At 49.4% G+C, this 20669-nt stretch overlaps 2 protein-coding genes across 4 annotated transcripts in view; both read left to right on the top strand.

The window, feature by feature from the left end:
* LOC310711310 (putative oxidoreductase YteT) overlaps nt 1–20669 on the top strand; it is a 154245-nt gene that overhangs the window by 24740 nt on the left and 108836 nt on the right. The gene's annotated exons all lie outside the window — the stretch shown is intronic.
* On the top strand, nt 3–19440 carry CCDC27 (coiled-coil domain containing 27). 3 transcript variants are annotated; one of them, XM_083513028.1, is made up of 14 exons: nt 3–90; nt 664–749; nt 1526–1747; nt 1919–2045; nt 3303–3434; nt 3894–4039; nt 5284–5463; nt 6551–6781; nt 13522–13711; nt 14309–14439; nt 16112–16189; nt 17379–17591; nt 18972–19076; nt 19197–19440. In XM_083513028.1, the coding sequence occupies exons 3-14, from the start codon at nt 1574–1576 to the stop codon at nt 19323–19325; spliced, it is 1836 nt and encodes a 611-aa protein (XP_083369154.1). In that variant the 5' UTR covers nt 3–90; nt 664–749; nt 1526–1573; the 3' UTR covers nt 19326–19440. The 3 variants fall into 3 exon arrangements, with proteins under 3 accessions (XP_083369154.1, XP_083369153.1, XP_083369152.1); XM_083513027.1 differs by having other exon boundaries at nt 14–90; nt 18972–19440; XM_083513026.1 differs by lacking the exon at nt 3–90 and having other exon boundaries at nt 554–749; nt 18972–19440.

Here is a 20669-nt window from a genome sequence, read left to right as displayed (position 1 = left end):
AAGCAACCGCATTAGGCCGCGCAGGCAGGGAACCAGCCAGCGCGCTCCTTGGCCGGGCTCCTGCTCGCGCGGCCCGTGTCCCCTTGGCAGGTGAGGGGGAAGGAGGAGGAGGAGGAGGAGGAGGAGAACGGAGCGAAAGGCCAAGAGAAGCTTCAGCACAACGGCCAGAGAGAGAATAAGAGAACAGGCCCCGCCTCTGCCTTTTGGCCCCGCCCCTTTGGCCCCGCCTTTGTTGCTCTTGCCGGCTTCCGATGCGCATGCGTGCGCTGGTAGCCTTCATAGAATCGTAGTTGGAAGGTTTTCCCAGGGTCCAACCCACTGCGAGGTTTAAAGCACCCCAAACATATTAAATTGACTTCTTTTTAATGGATTAATTGATGAATTTAAATAAATATGCACATCATCAAACCTTGATATAGGTGCTTTTAAAAAAAAGTATAGAGATAGTTTGGTATATACGGTGAACTTAAAATTTAACCACCCACACTTAAAATTGTGTGCTGTCGCATGTTAGCACAGGCTGTCTGTAATCTTCTCCCCCCCCCCCCACTTCTTTTCCAGTTGTTAGAACATACTAGCACATCGAAAACAGCTGGAAAAGGAAAGAAATGTGGGTCTCTCCTTGTTGACTCAGCCCCACCATTTTATAATTTGTCTTTCCAGACGGATCGACAAAAACATTTGATTGGTTCATCTAGCCACTAAACCTTGCGGCCCTGAAATAGATTGCTTTATGCATTTACTCAAAGGTAAGCTTTAATAGTGGAAGTGATGTTATTTGTGGAGGATAAGGTTACCTGTGGCTACTAGACAGCTGTGCTCTGCTGTCGAAGGCAGTAGACCTCTCGACTTTTGCTGGGAGAGAGTATATCTTCAATCAGGTCCTGCTGACAGGCTTCCCAGGGGCTTCTGGTTGGCCACTCCAAAGACAGGACTTTGGACTTTTATTATTATGAATTCAATTTTTATATCGCCAGCTATCAAAAGATCCCAGGGCTATGTCCAACATTAAAAACACATTGCAGAACATCCATGATAAAAAACATAAAAAGCATACGTACAGACAGCCTAATAAGGCAATAGTCATCATCACAGTCCTCTCCAACACACTTTCCACAGGCTAGAGGTTATTTAGTGGCTAAAGGCCTGGGTAAAGAATAATGTTTTTGTCTGGTGCCTAAAGACATGTAATGATGGCTCTGGGGAGAGTGTTCCACAATCGGGGAGCCACCACAGAAAAGGCCCGGCTCTTGTCACCCTCCAAACTTCTCTGGGATGGGGGATGTAGAGAAGGGCCTCAGATGACAAGCGCGTGGTCCAGGTTGGATTAGCCTTTGGCCTGATCCAGCAGCCAAGCTCGTCTCAGTCGTAAGTATGTCCCACTCATGTTCAGTAGGCGTGTGGGGGGGGGGTGTCTATCCACAGACATAGTGTGCATAGGCTCACAGTCTTTGTTCAGTCCTATATACCCCATCTGACAATAAGAAGGTCTCTTTTTCTCATAACGGGCTTTTAAACTTTGCAGGGCTCTTTACCCCTTTGTTGCAACGGGAGCAACTGAGCCGCTGCCCTCATGGAGGAACGTGACACCTTGATGAGGAAGAGCTTCACAGTGCTGCAGGAAATGAGCAAGCAGAAGCAGCGGAAGCAGTCGCAGCAGAACAATCCGGTGTGGACTCCTCCATCCAGCGGCAAAACCATCTCCAGCAAAGCAGGCCAAGCAGTGAGGGAGTACTATGAGAAGCAGGTAGGCAAAGCCTTGATACGAGCAGAATCCTAGCACAAATTTGAAAGGGCCCTGGACATCATTTAGTCCAGCCCTGCCTGCTCAGTGCATGATGCCGTTAACAGCAGAGGTTGCCGATGTGGTGCCTCCTTTTTCGTCTCCTTTGCACCCTCAATTCCTCTCCTTCCCCAGGCTAAGGAACAGCTGGCGAGCCCTACAAGGTCTCCCTACATGCCCGAGGAGGAACTGTGGAAATCCTTCATCATGCGCCCTGGGTGCCCCAGGTACAGCCACAGAGCTACTTCAACATCTCACCTTGGTAAGGCTCAAGACGAAGAGGCAGTCTCTGTGGGAGACCAGGGTGGTGTAGTGGGCTGGAGGACAGTTTTTCCCAACCTATGGTTCTCCATCCAGGCACTGCTGGGCTGCAACTCCCATCAGCCCCCAGCCAGCATGGCCAATGGTAAGTAGTGGTGGGAGCTGGGAGTCCAACAACATACGGAAGGCAGCAGGTTCCCCATCCCTGAGTTAGTTGGAGCAATGGGCTGTGTTTTTCTGTAGTGCAGAGATGGGGAACCTCAGCCCAGCACCAAAGATGGCCCTTCAAGCCTCTCTTTGGGGCCTTTGGGACTCTCTCCAGGCTACATCCTGTTCACAGCCCACACCCCTGCTGTGTACCTGCATGTGTGCTTTTGTCTGGCTGAGATGCATCATTGTATTCTGTTAACATCTCCTTTCCTTTCCCTAGCTAGCAGGACCAGTGGTTCAAGGACGATGGGAATTGTAGTCCAAAGACAGTTGGAGGCCCAAGTTTGGGAAATTCTGTCCTAGTCCTACACTCCACCCTCGTCAACACACAGGAAGGATAGAGAGAGGTGTGGGGGTGCCTATAGAGACTAGTCTACCGCAAAAGTTTACATTTATTGCTCCACCCAGTTTTGCCTCTGGCCTCACCCACCACTAGCATGTGGCCCCACAGAAGGTTGCTGAAAAGGAAATGTGGCCCTTGGGATGAAAAAGGTTCCCCATCCTGCTCTGGGGGCTGCACTCAAGCAGGTGAGATGTGTGCAGTAGCTAGGAGCAAGCAGTCATCAAAGTACTTTAATGAGCACCTTTCCATCCATCATCAATCAAGAAGGCATCCTAACTGAACTCAAGAAAATCTTACTTGAACTGTCAGGATTGTTGACGTACATTCCAGATAACGGACTCCTGGGCTTGCTAAGTGCTGTTGTAACCCTAACCTGCCCCTCTTCCATAATCTTCTCACGTCCAAAATGTCTCTTCGGGTGGGCATGAGAACCAGTGGTCCTCCAGGATGTTGCTGGACTTCAGTTCCCACCAGCCTCAACTATCATGGCCAGTGGTCAGAGAAGAGGGGAGCTGTGATCACCCAGCAACCTGCTGAGAGCTGAAGGTTTTGTTTTGCGATTTGCTGCATGCTGTCTAAACTGAAAAAGTGGTGCCTCCATTGTTGGCGATTTCCATGCACTGTGCGTGTGAAAGACCCATGTAACCGTCTCCCTCCTCCTCCTCCTCCTCCTCCTCCTCCTCCTCCTCCTCCTTCTCCTTGCAGGGAATGAGATAACCAAAGGCCACCTGCCTTGCAACATCAGCACCATAAGTCTGTCCTCCCAGCACACCTTGGAAGAATGGAACTTGATACTTCAGAGACCAGATATTTTTGAGTCAAAGAGCTGCCTCAGATGTGAGTGCCTTTGTCTTACTTGCTGGTTCCCACACAGATCCCTCCCCTCCCCTCCCCTCCCCTCCCCTCCCCTTCCTGCTGCAAACCGGAGTTTACATCTCAGGACTATGCAGAAAGGGGTGTGGGGCAGGCAGCTTTTGCTATGTTTAAACAAAACTGCAGTGCTTTCGTTTCAGCTGCTATAACTTGCCTCTTTTCAGGCAACTGAGCTGGACGATTTCTAGCCTTCTGATGCGGTACATCCCAGGACAGCCTTCTTTTTATAATGGCAATGTATTAAATGTATCGTTAAAGGGCTCCACTATTGCCCATGGCACCCTGGGTGCTTCCAGACGATTGCTAGACCCGTGTGGGTTTCAGTCGCATCCCAGCAGATTCAGGACTAGCGTCGGAAATGATCCATAGCACTACCTTGACGGTGCCTTTCTCTCCTCCACTCCGTTGCCATTGCGCACACAGATTGTCCGGCCTCATCTACTCAGAGCATGTCTGGGTTGCCTAAGTGGAAAAGTTTCACCGAGGGCTTCACAGGCGGTGTCTACCTAAAAAGCCAAACCCGCAAAGGAAGCAGAATCCCATGGTACGTCAGTCTGCTGCAGGAAAAGGTAAGGATGTAACTGTCAAAGCAGCTTGGCAGAGGAAAGGGAGCAGGGAACTGGGCCGTGCAAGGCTTACTGGAAAGCACTGGCACTGGCCAGGCCCATCCTGGTACCCTGGATGCTGAGCATGGGGGGACTCATGCCTGTAGTGGAGTTCTTCAGTATAACCACACTGTTGTGATGTTTAAGGCAACTTTACTTGGTCACAGCAGCAGTCTCTGGGGAGAACGCAAAAGTGGAAACTGCAAGCCTATGAATTACGCAGGCTTATATAGAGCCATGCCCTCACCTTAGTTTTACAGGTGCATAGAAACTAAGTCCCGTTCTCAGGTGGAAAGCATGCCTGCCATATTGGAGCCTGCTCTCCATCAGACAAACATTAATACAGCCAGAGTAATAGAGCTATCCTTCTGTAGTTACAGGTTTTTATACCATGTGTAGGCTATTTATCAAAGCATATACAGTTCTACAATTTCCACTACGTGTCCTTCCAGGGAGGCACGCGAAAGTGGGCCTTCTGGTGCAGGTCAATGGATCTGAGTAGGTTCAACACCAGGAGAAGCGCTCTGAAAGATATAGGGGTCCTGAACTACACGGGCCTTTATAGACCCAAGTCGGCATGATGAATTGGGGCTTGGGAACAGCTGATGGAAAGATCTCTGGCTCCTGGAGATTGTCTGCCTGTCAGAGTAAAAAATATTGGGCTACATCAGTAGTCTTCCTTGTATCTGAACATGGCTGTCTTCCCTCCCTACCCCATATAACAGTCAAGGGCACCTGTTTTCAGCTCGAGGCCACATTCCCTTGTGGAGAGCCTTCTGCGGCACCCGCATGCCAGCAGGGGGCACAGCCGGAGGTGAAAAGTAGGCAGGGCAGCGGGGGCAGCTCTTTCCCTTTGCACAGCAGCCTACATTCCAGCAGGGCTTCTATACAGAAGCATCTATTTCTCCATACTCTGCCAAGGCAAGTAAGAGGCATGAACCGAGCTCTGGAACACCTTCCAGCCAGGCAGAAACTCTCAAGGAGGGCATAGAGTAGGGCCAGTAAGGGGGAATGGCCGAGGAGTGCTGCAAGGGCCAGGAAGAGCAGCCTGGGCGGCTGCATTTGGCCTGTAACCTGAGGTTCCCCACCCTTGCCATGTAAATGGACAAAGTGTTTATTGCCCTGGTGGGGCACCCATGTCATGCAACTGTAGGAAGTGTCTTTGAGGTCTCAACCTGGCTGTTCTCATATCTCCCCCCCCCCCCAAGGATACAACTTTGCAAAAGATGGAAGCGGAACTCGTCCGCCTTGCCAACTGTGAAGCGGAGAGCGTCCGGAAGGATGACGTGATCTCAGTCCTCCGGGAGGAGCTGGAAGTGATGCAGAAGCAGCTGGACCAGGCCCAGCAGGGGGGTGAGCTCACTCCAGTGGAGAGACCCGCCCAGAAGGTTGGCCCAGTCCTTCTTATTTGTTTATTCATTTACTGCCTTTCTGTCCTGCTTTTCCTCTAAGGAGCTGAGATTGGCGTATACGTGGTTCTCCCCTGCTCCACATTTTACTCTCACAACAGCCCTGCGTGGTAGGTTAAGCTGAGAGGCTGAGGCTAGCTCAAGGTTAACTAGCAGGCTTCACACCCAAGTGGGGATCTGAACCCAGGTCTCCCGGGTCCTAGTTTGGCACATGAACCACTTTTTAAAAAATTTTCATTTCAACAATTTGCATGTCGCTTAACCGCTATACAGTAAGACTAAATGTGAGTTAAAACTATGAAATCAGCATTCACTTGAACAACCTGCTGAGATAATCTTTGGGAAAGAAAAAATTCAGGAAGCACTGGACATTCAACAGGCCTGCCTGACCTCAACTGGAAGGGAGCGCCACAAAAATGGGATCCAAGGCACTGAACACAGAGGGGCTCCTAGTGGATACGAGCCATGGGGGACCACTGGCAGCTACCTCATTGCAGGGTGTTGGACTGGATAATCCCCATGGTCCCTTCCAACCCTACAATTCTATGATTCTCTGATTCCTGCATTGCGGAGGGTTGGACTAGATGACTCACGAGGTCCCTTGCAACTCTGCAGTTCTATGAAAAGAAGGATCCCGAACCACACGACACTACATTGGCTGTCTGTGTGTAATTCTGTAAGCCTCTATATGTGCCAGGGGCTCTTACTTTGCAATCCAACTCAAGGGAGAGCAGGGCAAGTGAATGCACAGCCTCTGTGCTAATGGCAAATGCTTGGAGATATGCTTGGTGGATTCGCCCTCAGTGGTGGCTGGTGCCTATAGGGATTGGTAGGCCTGGAGGCCAACAGTAGGTGGCGCCAAAGCCAGTGGCAGGCACAGCCAGAGTCAATGGCAGGCAGAGTCTTTATGCTTCCTATGCTTTGCATCCTCTGTGCCCAGTATTTCCTACAACAATTCTGAGATAACCTTGCAAGTTCTAGCAGCATTTCCCCAAGTTACTGGAGGGCTGCGCCCCCAGTTTCCAGCTTCAGCGCCTTCTGAATCTTTTATCCCTCTCCTTAAAAGGAACCGGAAGAAAAACTTACGGTGCAAGTGAGTGACCCAAACCTGCGCAGGCGAGGTGTCTCTCTGCCGGTCCTTATGGAGCAGAAGAGCATCCCGGAAGAATTTCGGCAGGAATTGGAGCGGTTGAAATTGGAGCTGGCCCAGACAGATAAACAGGTGGACTCCAAGATGGCTCGCCTTAGCAAGACGCTGCTGGAGGATCAGAATGAACTGGAGCAGCTGGAGAAAGAGGTGAGCCCAAAGGCCAGTCGGGGAGAAATTTTTCTACACTCGTAGCAAATTCGTTTCCCAAGCTCTGGTGTCCATAGAGCTGAAACAGCACCGTCCACACAAAAGAGGGGAAGTTTCTGCAGGTATGGGGAACACACAAAGATTTGCAGAAGTACAGAATGTCTATGGGGCTGGGGAGAACCCTGCCCCCTCCCCAAGCTAGAGATGGGCACCCTTTGACCTGTGGTTCAGTTGTGGCCTACCTGGCCCTTGGGAGTCCCTTTCCCTTGCTATCCTGCCTTTCCCCCAGGCCACAGCAAGACCTCATTCTCTAGTATCCAAACTGACCTGGCTGGCACCCTCCTTATCAGGGTCAGAGTCAGCAGTGGTGAAGTTAGGTGGTTTTAGACTCTGGTCTTAAGGACCCTACTCCTTTAGAAGGTTCAATCCCCAGTGTCTCCAGGTCACCCTCTTGAGGTGCTGCCAGTCCATGTAGACAATGCTGAACAAAGTGGAGCAAGCTTCTGGCTTGGTTTAAGAAAGGTTTTAGGTGCCTAAGTCATCCTCATCACTTTGCTTACTTCCAAATGTGGTCCGACCTGCTGCTGCGTTTAACGGGGGCCCATCTGCTCACTCTGTGGGGTCCCAGGACCTGTGCCCTAAAGTTCTGCCTCGTTGGTGAGTAAAAGGTCTAATCCAGGCAGGGAAAATGGAGGAAGAAGGGGAAATGTTTGAGTAGAGGAACCTAGCAGAGGCCAGTTTCCTCATTTTCCAGTTGTAAATTTGGTTCTGCACATTTCTACAGCAATTTGCACTTTTGAAGGGGGAAAAAAAACCCCAACAACCCCTAAATTCTCATGAGAATTCACCAGTATTTTAGTGTGGATTTCTCCTAATATACCCTTTTTTTGGGGGGGGGGAATGCAGTTTCCCCTACTATAATGCATTTTTGAATGCTGTTTTCAGTAAGGTATGCATTTCTGTGATGGGATGATTAGCTGCTTGTGCGTAAAATCGTGGTCCCTCAGAGTTTGTGCAACTCCACAAACCTCTGTGTGTGACAGAGCTCCTCAAACATGTCTGCCCTAGTCACTTCCAGATTCCGACAGTGGTTGTTTTCGGAAGCGCTTCCAGCATAGAAGCTCCTTAACGGAAACACGTCTCCTGGACTCACGACGTGACAGCTTCCTGCGAGGAATGGGTCTCCCTATGGGAGCTTCTGACACCTCCCCGCTGTTCTCGCTGGACGTGTCCCTGAGCCCTCCCTCTTCCCTGCTAGTTCCTGCTTTAGCTGCTGCGTCTCTCTCCGCATTCATGAGACCTTCCTCCAGAGACCCATCTCTCCCACTGCTGGTCCCTGCTTTCGCTGCTGACTCCCTCCCAGCCTCTGTGAGCCCTTCCACCACCTGTTCCTCCGATGGCAGTTCCCTGACATCCACCTCCCCTCCAGGGCCCCCTTCACCCCCGCCCATTCCCTCTCCTCTGGGCGGTGAGGAGGTAAAACCCCGAAAAGAATCCTCTTCATCTTCAGACGTCTCGAACATTTCCCTCCATCGGTCTCCGTTCCGGCTCGCAGAATCCTCCTCCTCCTCGGAATCAGTGAACCCCTCCAACTCTTCTTCTTCGTCGGTGGTGGCAAAGTATTCCCTCCGGAACCTCGCCACTGGCTGAGGTTTACGTGGGAACCTCTGATGAAAAGTTTCTATTAAAACCTCGTCATTGACATCCTCTGCCATGACCCAGGTGTTTTCCGACTCCGGTTCCCCTTCCCACGTTACCAAATACTCTACTTGATCTCCCTTCCACCTGGAATCGAGAATCTCCGCTACATGGTAGCTGTGTTCCCTCTCCTCCATTGCTGGTCCCCCAGTGACCCTCCCTGCTCTGTCCCCTTTATACGGTGACAGCAACGACCTGTGGAAAACTGGGTGCAGCTTCATGTGGTTCGGTAACCGGAGTCTGAAAGCCACTGGGTTGACCTGTTGCGTGACTTCAAATGGCCCCAGTCTTTTGGGTCTTAACTTCTTACAACCCCCTTTGAATGGTAACCCTTGGGTTGACAGCCACACCTGGTCCCCCACCCTAATGGTTTCACCTTCTCTTCTGTTTTTGTCTGCCTGCCTCTTATATTCCTCCTTGGCCCTGTCTAAGTTAAGTTGGAGCTGGCGATGGATTGCTTCCATTTCTTCTACGAACTGTTCGGCAGCTGGAACGCTCCAGTTCTCCCCTTCCCCCCCTGGGAAAGCTCGGGGATGGCACCCGTAATTAGCCAAAAAGGGGCTCATCCCCGTGGACACGTTCTCCGCATTGTTGTAGGCAAATTCTGCCAACGCCAGCTTCTCCACCCAATCATTCTCTCTGTCATTCACATAACACCTCAAATATTGCTGGAGGATGCCATTGGCTCTTTCCGCCTGCCCGTTGGTTTCAGGGTGCCGGGCAGTTGAAAAATTGACCTCTACATGCAGTAAGCTCATGAGCTTCCTCCAGAACCTGGAAGTAAATTGTTTCCCTCGGTCTGAAACCACCCTCAAGGGGGCGCCATGCAACCTAAACACATTTTCTACAAACAATTTAGCGGTTTCTTCTGCTGTGACCGCATGTGAGCAGGCTATAAAGTGGGCCATTTTGGTTAACAGGTCTACCACAACCATGATGGCTGTTTTCCCTCTGGACCTTGGCAGATCAGTCATGAAATCTATGGCCACTGTTTCCCATGGTCTTTCCGGTGTGGGTAGTGGTTCTAATAACCCTGCTGGTGCCCGCCTCTCCCCCTTGGCTCGCTGGCATTGGTCACACCCTCTCACATACTCCCGCACATCTTCCCTGACCTTGGGCCACCAAAATTCCCTGGTAACCAGCCACATGGTTTTGTGTTGCCCAAAATGCCCTGCTGTGGGGCTATCGTGCAGTTGCTTGAGTACCTTCTCCCTCAATTCACCTTCAGGTATATATAAAGCTCCCTTGTAATACAACGCCCCGTTTCCTCAAAACCCCCGGGTTTGTCTCCCTCCCTCCTGAGACCCCTGAGTTTGTCCTGGGCGTATTCATCATGCACCGTTCCCTCTACCAGTTCCCTTTGCCCCACCAATGCCGCCCCACACACCCAGCGGTCCTCTGGAATGACATGTGTTTCTTCGGGTGCTCCCTCCCCCTCCAAATATTCAGGTTTGCGTGAGAGAGCGTCCGCCCTAACGTTCTCTGGGCCTGGCACGTAACAAATCTCAAAGTTAAATTTGGAGAACTCCTGGGCCCACCTCAACTGCCGTTGGTTGAGCACTCGCGCAGTTCTCCAATACTCTAGGTTCTTATGGTCAGTGCACACTTGCACCTTATGTTGTGCACCAATTAGCAGGTGCCTCCATCTCCGGAAAGCCTCATGAATAGCAAGAAGTTCTCTGTCGTACACCGTGTAGTTCCTCTCGGATTTGTTCAGCTTTCGCGAAAAAAACGCACACGGTCTCCACTCTGACTCCTCCTTCCCTGGCTGCAGAAGAAGCACCGCCCCTATGGCTCTGTCTGATGCGTCTGTTTCGACTCTCAGCTTTTTTTGTAAATCCACATGCAGAAGTTGTCCTTCAGAGGCGAAGGCCCTTTTCAGTTCCTCAAACGCTCGCTCCGCCTCCGCAGTCCAAACAAATTTCTTCTTACTGCTGAGACAGTCCGTAATGGGCGCCGTCAGGTGTGCAAAGTTTCGGATGAACTTACGATAAAAGTTCCCAAACCCTAGGAACCTCTGCACATCCTTCTTGGTTTTGGGTGTTTTCCATTCCAGCACTGCCTGGACCTTGCCGGGATCCATGGCCAATCCCTTGTCTGACAGGCGGTACCCCAGGAATTCCACCTCCTTGGTATGAAACTGACACTTCTCCAGTTTCACCCACAGCCTGTTGGCTTGCAGCCTGCTCAACACTTCTCTGACGTCTCTCACATGCTGCTCCTCATTCTCAGAATACACCAACACGTCATCTAGGAAGGCCACACAATTCTTGTAAAGCAAAGGCCCCAGTATGTGGTTCATAAACGATTGGAAACAGGCCGAGCCTGCTTGTAAGCCAAATGGCATAACGAGATATTCAAATGCCCCCAAAGGGGTGAACATGGTGGTTTTCCATTCATCCCCTTTCCTTATACGTATCAGGTTGTACGCCCCCCTTAGGTCCAGCTTTGTAAAAATCTTTCCCTTCCGCACCCTGGTCAAAATGTCGTCAATCCTGGGCATAGGGAAAGCCAAGGGTTCTGACACTGCGTTTAAGGCCCTGAAGTCACATACAAGTCTCGGCTTGTCCGTGTTTTTTTTATCCACAAAAAACACTGGGCTACCTCCCACCGCTCTGGACTCTCGGATGAAGCCTCTCTTCAGGTTCTTGTCAATAAACTCTCTTAGCTCCTGCATTTCTCTGTCTGACATGGCATACAACTTGCCTACAGGAAGCTGTGCCCCAGGGAGTAAATTGATTTGACAGTCAAAGGGCCTATGCGGGGGTAGTTGGTCAGCTTCCTTCTCGCTGAACACGTCGCTGAGATCTGCGTATTGTGGTGGTACCTTCACTTTCTCCATTACTTCCGTCCCTGCTAGGGTGGCTTGGGCCCCTGCTGAACCCTTTTCCCCTTTGCAGTGTTCTAAGCAATGTGCTGAACCAAAGGAAACCACTCTCTGATGCCAGCCCACCAGCGGATCATGTAACGCTAGCCAGCTCATCCCCAAAATAATAGGAGCTCCTCCCAAGGTGGCCACATTAAACGCTATCAGTTCTGTGTGCCTTGCCACCTTCATTATCATTGGGACGGTCTGCAAGCTGACTTCTCCTCCCAACAACTCCCTGCCATCGATCGTGGTCACCTGCAGGGGGTTGCTTAAAGGGATGGTCTGTATCTGGTGTTCAGCTGCAAACTCTTTGCTCATGAAATTGCAGGAGCTGCCTGAGTCCAACAGCGCCTTTATCTTTAGGGGGTGTCCATTTTGCAGCTCTAGCGACACTTCTATCACTAGGGCAGGTTTAGGGGCTTCTGGCATGGGCACTTTCACTGCTCTTTGGCCTGGCTGCTGTGCCCCGACTGTGGCAACCAGGCGTTGGCTTTTACCTGCTCCGGTTTTCCCTCCTCTCCTCCCTCAACAGCTCCCACCATCCCTTGCCATTCCTTCCTCTGGGGGCAGACTCTGGCAAAGTGACCTGGCTGTTGGCAGAGATAGCATTTCCGGGCGCCTTTTCCCTCCTTACTGGGCTTTGAAACTGCGCGCTCGCGCGCTGTTCCGATTTCCATCGGCTCTGCCGGCGGGAAAGTTGTCTCTGGAATGTCAGGAATGCGGAACTCCTTCCAACGTTCCCCCTTCCCTTCCCGCCTCTCCAAAGCTCTCGCCTCCTGGCGCGCTCCTATGGTCAGCGCAGATTTGGTCAGCTGATCCATAGAATCCGCCCTGGGACCCCGGGAGAGTTCGTCTTTCACAGCCGAAGAAAGACCTTCTTCAAATAGCATTTGAATGGGTGCCACCGATAAGTCCCACCCCAATCTGTGAACCAGCATGGTGAACTCAGTCCAGTACTCACGGACAGATCGGCTTCCCTGCTTGCAAGCCATTAGCTGTCTGCGCACCACTCCCTCCTCAATATCGCTGGAAAACATGAGATCCATGGCACGAAAGAACTTCATGGTGTCCTTTAGGACGTCATTGTGCGTTGCCATCAGGGGTCGAACCCAGTCCCTCGCCCCCCTCTCAAGATGCCCAATCACGAAAGCAACTCGCGATTCCTCATCAGGGAATTCATCAAACTGCACATTGAGGGCATATTGCATCTCTGTCCTAAAGGCATGGTAGTCCTTGGGGTCCCCCCCAAATTTCTGCACCAATCCTGGTACCTTTCTGTTGAACTGGGTGGCTCTGCCCTTCTTGTCTGCATCCTGAGCCCTTCTCTCCTCCAGCCTCGCCGTCTGCAGCGCCAGTTGGATTTCCAACGCTCGGTACCTTTCTTCCAAGCTTGGACCCGCTCCAACTCCTGCCTCTCCGGTTCCGGCTGGGTCGCTCATGATGCCTTCTCTTGCACAGGCAGCTTACAGAGACTGTTGGAATGCTGTGATGGGATGATTAGCTGCTTGTGCGTAAAATCGTGGTCCCTCAGAGTTTGTGCAACTACACAAACTTCTGTGTGTGACAGAGCTCCTCAAACATGTCTGCCCTAGTCACTTCCAGATTCCGACAGTGGTTGTTTTCGGAAGCGCTTCCAGCATAGAAGCTCCTTAACGGAAACACGTCTCCTGGACTCACGACGTGACAGCTTCCTGCGAGGAATGGGTCTCCCTATGGGAGCTTCTGACACCTCCCCGCTGTTCTCGCTGGACGTGTCCCTGAGCCCTCCCTCTTCCCTGCTAGTTCCTGCTTTAGCTGCTGCGTCTCTCTCCGCATTCATGAGACCTTCCTCCAGAGACCCATCTCTCCCCCTGCTGGTCCCTGCTTTCGCTGCTGACTCCCTCCCAGCCTCTGTGAGCCCTTCCACCACCTGTTCCTCCGATGGCAGTTCCCTGACAATTTCTATCCAAATCTTCTCCTTAGGGTGTGCATATTTTGCATGCTTTTCTTGCTTGGAGAGCCGCAGTACAAAATTTGGAGAAGTGCAGATTTCAAAGGCTAATTGTGTTCCAGCTCACGTGTTGCTTTGAGAAGTACGGATTGGGTAGGTTCCTGTTAAAACGCGAACGAAATTGGCTTTCTCCCATGCCCTTACTTTGGCATCCCAGTCTTTCTTTGCGCTCTCTCTGCGCAGTACTCTGAAATACAGGAAAAGGTACGCTTGGAGGGCGAGGAAGAGATGGAAAGTGGGTCTTACAAAGAAGTGCATATGGAAGAATCGGAAGAGGAGCTCCTTTTTAGCAAGCTTCTCGAGTTCCAGAGGATGAACGACAAGCTGTACGACGAGCTGCAGAAAGTGAAATTCGATTATGACATGGCCACAGGTAACTTTGGAAAGCTGAGATGGTTTATATATATATGGAAATGGGTTGGCTAATATTTTCCTTGGGAAACCAAGAGTCACCCCTTCTGGAGGCAACCTCACATTGTAGGCACTGATTGAAATGGAACTAAGGTGAGGCCACTGAGAAACAAGAGGGAGTTGTGAGCATGCTCAGTGGAACCCTGAGGTTAGTTGAAATGCAAAACAATCATTTTGGAATCCTAAGTGGGTGACCTCCTCAAGAGCCCAATGAGAGCTGAGCATGCCCAGCAACCATGGATTGCTGAGTGTTGGTTGGAAAAAGAAAAGAAAACCAGGGAATGGGGAATGGAATGGAGTTTCCTGGGATTGGGCATGGTAGCCCATTGGAAAAATAAAAGAAAACCAGGGCACAGGGAATGAAATGGAGTTTCCTGGGATTGGGATTGGTTGTCCATTGGACGAGAGCATGCCTGCAAGAAGGCAAAAACAAAACAGCAACATTGGTTTGCAGGTCCCTCTCTTGTTAATTCAGAGGGTTCATGCTAGTGGAGAGTTTCTGGCGATCCATACTGAGTGGCCTCGATCACATTCACGGGCTTTTCTTTTGATTCCCTAGGCGCGATATCTTCCTTGCAAAGGCAGCTATCCTTTGAGGCATCCCAGCTCAGGAAAGCTCACACAGAGCGAGAATCATTGCAGAAGGAGCTGAGGGAGCGGGGAGCTCAGCTGGAAGCCATGTCTAATAAAGTATGTTGATTGGGGGGGTTACACAGTTCTGCTGGGTTTGGATTGCGGGGAAGGCTGAGAATTCTTTTAATTTTTTAAGGCGTGCTCTTAAATAGCTGAATGCATGAGATGTTGAGGAGGGGGTCGTTTCTCAGTGGTTGAGCACCTGCTTTCTGTAAGGAAGGTCTCCACTCCAGGACACTTTTAAAGATGTAGGGAATTCAAATTAATTTGATGTGAATTTGTTACAAATTAAGAATCGAATGGAAAACAACTACGGAGTGGGAATGATTAAGTTTTTTATATACACAGATGGAGGGAAATAAAGGTTTTGTTTCAGAAATAATAATTAATGGGTTAATGTGGATTGATAAACGGATGAGCAATCCTCACTTCATAACATTGGAAATGTTAACTAATGTACAAGCAGGAATCGACAAATGAATGGACAAGTACAAAAGGGGGAAATTGTGAATTAGAGATAATTATGAAATATAAGCAGCAATAAGGGTTAATTATTGGTACATCTGGGAAGCCATTATTTATTTATTTTTTAAAAAGTTGTACAGTGATACCTCGGGTTATGAACTTAATTCGTTCTGGAGGTCAGTTCTTAACCTGAAACTGTTCTTAACCTGAGGTACCACTTTAGCTAATGAGGCCTCCCACTGCTGCTGCGCAATTTCTGTTCTTATCCTGAAGCAAAGTTCTTAACCCGAGGTACTATTTCTGAGTTAGCAGAGTCTGTAACCTGAAGCATCTGTAACCCGAGGTACCACTGTATTAAAGTTGTTTAATTCATTATGGATTTGTAAAAATAGATAGAAATTAACTGGAGAAAGAGAAGGTATCCAGTTCAATCCCCGCTATCTCCAGATAAGGATTTGGAACAGCCTCCTCTCTGAAACCCTGGACAGCCACTGGCATTCATGCAGCCAATACGGAGCTAGTTGGACCAGTAGTCTGACTCAGCATAAGATAACTTCCTATGTCCCTGAGAGGGCTGAGAGAATGGATTGGCCCCTCTACATGTTTCTAGCAGGTTTGCTGCTAAGATCTTCATGGCCTTATGGTGAGATGGCAGGTCTGTGGCTGGCTGGAGGTTCACGTGGCACTTGGAGGAAGTTGCCATGGCTTAGCGGTAGAGCATCCGCTTTGCAAGCAGAATTGTCCTGGGTTCGATCCCCAGCATCTCCAGGCAGTGCTGGAAAGGTCCCCAGCCCGAGATCCTGCAGAGCTGCTGGCAGATGGGAGTAGACATAAGGACGTACCAAGGGCCCTGCTCTTGCATCAGGCCGGTGGTCCATTTTGTCCAGCATCCTGTTCTCACAGGGGCCAAAATCACAAGAGCACTCCTTCCCTCCTGTGGTTTCCAGCAACTGGTGTTCCAGTAGCATTACTGCCTCCCAACTACGGAGGCAGAGCATGGCCATTGTGGCTAGGATCCATTGACAGCCTTCTCCATGAATTGGTCTAACCCTAAATAATTGGTTGGCAGCCATCGCTACCTCCTGTGGGAGCGAATTCTGCAGTTTAAGTAATCAAGGCAATACTGAGTTAGATGCAGCTGTGGTCTGGCTGAGTCTAAGGAAGCTTCCTGTATTCTTACGGGCTGTACCTTCCAGCTGGGATTTCCGCCGGGCCGTGAACATACTAAATGGAGCCCTTTATCATGCTTGCCTTTTTATTTTAGTTTAGCAACTTGAGAGAGGAGAGGAAGCACGAAGAAATGATGGGCTCCATCGAGAGAGAGAATTACAGTCTCAGGCAGGTGAGTTGCTGCTCCCTGCCAGTAGGGAGGGCGAATATCTCAGTTTTGGTTTCTCTCATTTTTTCCGGTCTTAAACTTCGCTTCTCCACATTTCCACATCAGTTTGCATTTTTTGTGTGTGTCGGGGGTGGCGGGGAGTCCTCATGAACTTCCTCAGCATTTCCGTTTGAATTTCTCCTAATATGCCCATTGTTGCATGCATTTTCCTCTAATTTGAGGCATTTTAAAATTATATTTCCCCATATATATGCATTTGCAGGTGCGCTGCACCCTAGCGTATACATTTCCCCCCCACACCTTACCTGTCTGGGGAACTGCACTGGAAATTTTGGGGAAGTGTGAATTTCAGTGGCTGGACTGTGCTTCAGTTCATTTCTTGTTGCAGAAAGTGCAAATCAGGTGGCTTTGCCACTAAATGCAAACTGAATCCACAAAGCAGGTTCCTAAGTTCTAATTGTGGGTCTCCAATGTGGTGCCCATGGGCACCAGTGTGCTTGTCTGTAATTCCTAAGGCACCTGCAAAAGAGACTGAGCTTTTCGTGTGCCATTCCTGTTTCTACAGCCTCAGCCTCTCTTACATTCAAGCCATTATTCTGTTTTGTTTTTTGCTTTATTAATTACTACATTTCTATCCCACTTGTCCTCCAAGGAGCTCAAGGTGCTGTATATGTGTCTCCCTGTCTCCACTTTTATCCAGTGGCGTAGCGTGGGTTGTCAGCACCCGGGGCAAGGCAATTAATTTGCGCCCCCTAACCCGTGGATTTGCGCCCCCTAACCTGTGGATTTGCACCCCCTAACCCTAACCCCCAGATGTTGCGCCCGGTGCGGCCGGCCCCCCCTGCACCCCCCACGCTACGCCACTGCTTTTATCCTACCTTTGAGGTAGGTTAGACTGAGAGATAATGATTGGCCCAAGATGTCCCACGACAGCAGCCATCTTCTGATATGCCGTGCCCCCACAGCAGCCATTTTGCACTCTCCTCTCACATTTCAATTATTGTTGCACACAGTGTTTGGCTGGAGAAAAATTCGGTGCAGTGTGGTTTTTCAAACGATAGCTGCGTTTCGGTTTGTTTATTAGTCCGGGAACTGCAAATTAGGTAGTTTCCCATTAGAAAGCAGACCAAATCAAAACCTCCATCCTTACTCTTAGTTACCAGTTCTATCTTTCTCCTCTCCTGCCACGCAGGACCTCGCTGATCTGGAATCCAAACTAACTGACAAGAGCCAGATGATTGATGACTTGCAGAGCAACGTCAACCGGCTCCAGGCCGAGCTGTTACTGAATCAGCACCATGTTGGGAACCAGCTGAGCCGGCACAACGACCTGCAGAGGCAGCTGGAGATCTTGCAGCGGGCAGAGCTGCAAACCAGAGTCACTCTGGAGAGCATCAGTGCCAGGGTAATCTTCTCCACAGATCGCAGGGCTTCTTCAACCACTACTACCACCCCTGTTATTGCTATTATGTCCTTGTTATTACCGTTATTACCATTTGCATTTCTTATCAACCCTTCACCACAGCAGTGCAAAAATATGCTACTAAACTCAGTTAAAACAAAGGCTGTTGGTCCATCTAGCTGAGTATTGTCTACACCAGGGCTTCCCAAACTTGGATCTCCAGCTGTTTTTGAACTACAGTCCCCATCATCTCTGACCACTGGTCCTGCTAGCTAGATATGATGGGAGCTGTTGTCCAAAAACAGCTGGAGACCCAAGTTTGGGAAACCCTGGTTTACGTTGACTGGCAGAGGCTCTCCAGGAGTTTTGTGCCCAGTGCAACCTGCCAGGGATTGAACCCAAGACCTTCTCTGTTTAATGCATGCTTGCATGCTTACATGCATACGCGCATGTAATGTTATGAATGTACGTTTATGTCTACACACAGGCCCAAAGTATTTTCACTAGTAACTCAGGAACAGAACTGAATTCTGTCGGTCTGCAAAACGGCAGCTCCCAGAGTCTGGTGGTTGGTGCCCATTGGAGCTGGTGGGGAGGCAGTACGTGGCACCAGAGCCAGTGACAGCTGCAGCCAGTGCCGGTGACAAGCAGAGCCAGATCTAGTTTTGACTGCATCCTCCTTTCTGCAACACAAGGGCAACGCTAGGGCTAAGGAGAAGGAATTGGACAGCCAGGGCCATCCACAGGGCTGGATGTAAGCAAGAAGGCAGGCAGGTGGGGGGGGGGGGTGAGCTGCTTATTGTGGGGCTGTACCCCATTTGCCCCTCTTCTGCTTCCCAGAGTTCCTTGGGGTAAGCCATGCTATTTTAAATGGATAAAAATCTGAATTGAAGTTTCTAGTGCTCTTTGAAAGATGGAAACAAATCAAAAATTTGAAAATGGCATGAAGCATGGCTCTCGCAAATGAGTAACCGAGAATCCTGGCCGCTTCCAGAATGTCCCTGTTTCAGGGGTGCGATTCAGTCACGTGCTGGGAAATCCAGATTGTGCAACTCAGGTGGATTTGGTGTTCTTGTGCAATAAACCCACTTCCGGGGGAAAACCAGACCTTTTGCTGTAAGGAAAGTGACAGGGATATCCACTGGAAAGTGAGCGATAAGGACTGCTTGGTGCAATGTCGTTCAACCTTCTCCCAAAGAAATCAGAATAAGCAATGGTCCTACTCGGAATCTTTGTGCACGTGTATCAGGACGAATGTAGACTGGTTGCCTGGGAGAGACCTCTGCCTCACTGCATTAGCTTTGATTCTAAGGAATGACATTCTCTAATTTTTGAACTAAGGCACTGTCCACTTCATTCCCCCGCCCTTCTTTTCACTGAAAGTTTGAAAGGTTTCGGAGCAGAATCATCCAGGCAACTTACAGCACCCCTGGCACCAAGTTTCCCCAGGCCGAAATCACAGACGATGAAGTTTTAGAGTCCTTACAGGTAAAAGTAACCATGTGGAAGTCAGATTGTCACTGTGGCTGCAATGCAGAAGCGGGATGGGGGAATGGAATAGCTGCCTCCATTTCTAACAGAAAGCTCCTCTGTGGATCTGTCTTCCAGAAAATAATAACAGACCGTCTAGACTTTTACCAGTTGCTGAAACAGAAAGGGGTGAAAGTCCCAGCTCTGGGCGCCGCCGAACCGCTCCCTCCAATCACTACCTCTAAGAAAAAGAGTTCCAGCAGATAGAGATTTGAAAGCTAAAGTCTCTCCTCTTCACATTCTTTCCTAACTGGGGCTTGATCCATTCTTGGTCATCTTTTATAATTCCTTTTCCTGACTCCAATTAAATGATTGCACGTAATGTTTAGTTTTTCTCTCTGACCCACTTGCCGCTTCCTCTTATTCTGCAAGAAACCTGCTCCTACTAGTGGTGTAAGTTGCTAATAATTTGCATTACCACCGAAGCAGTCATGTCATATCGTCACAATATAGCTTGAAGACTCAGCAGTAGCAACTACTTCCAAAACCACGTTATTTATTTTAATTTTATTGCTAGGGGCCTCGTACCTCGTGTTGTGCAGGAATTCTAAGACACACACACACAAAAATCAGTGCAGTTTTTAAATCAGTGGTTGAAAGCAGTGCAGGGTTCAGTCCTCCATTGTGATTCCAAAGGCGTCTGGCTGTATCCAGACATGGAAGAAAACTTGCTCCTTGATCTCAGGAACCATCGTGCCAAATTTGTGACAGTACCTTAAGAGGTGGCTAAATGAACAGACAAGCAACTTTCCAAAATATATAGCAGTCTGCATTCATGGCATAACCTTGTGGCAAGAAATTCTGTAAGTTTTAACTGTGCATCAATCTGACGCAAGTGTAAAAATTGCTCAGGAGTAACTGTTCAGATGAGATATATTTATAGGGTTGTATCCAGTTAAATCCTAATCGGAGCAGACCCACTGAAACGAATGGATCTGTTAGTCATATCCATTAATTTCAGTGAGTCTGCTATTGAGTAGGACTAACGTTGGGTCCCACCCTTGACATTGATGGAATAAATATCAATAGGAGGCCAGGTCATTATCTGTGTTCAGTAAGGCACAAATAAATGCACATTTGCTCTATTCTGTGACAAGAAACACACATTTCAGCCTTCCGGATTCTTAATTGGTGCCCAGATCCAAACATCAACAAAAACCACTGCCACCCTACTTGGGAACCCTCATGCAAAGTTTTGTGGCAATATCTCAGGAGGCGGTATGAACTCATGCCAAAAAATGGGTGAAGTCACACCCAAAATGTTTCAGTACGCTATGGTAATTCCAAATGGCGCCTGGAGTTCAAACTTAAAATGCATGCCTCATCTTAGAAACCTTTGTCCCAAGGTTGCCAATGGTATCTCGAGAGGTGGCCAAACCTATCCCAGAAAACGGGAAAAGTCACGCCAAAGTGATGTTTCGTTCTGCCACCTTGAATCAAAATGGCGCACAGCATCCAAGCATTAATGTAGACGGCTGTCCCCACCTCTGAACAAATTACATTTCCTTTGTTGTTTTGAAAATAAATTATATTAAATAATAAAATTATTAT

This window comes from Podarcis liolepis (genome assembly GCF_965112155.1).
Source record: "Podarcis liolepis genome assembly, chromosome: 7".
NCBI classification, from domain to species: Eukaryota; Metazoa; Chordata; class Lepidosauria; order Squamata; family Lacertidae; genus Podarcis; species Podarcis liolepis.
The sequence above is the reverse complement of the archived record's forward strand: the minus strand, read 5'-3'. Positions and strand labels throughout refer to the sequence as shown.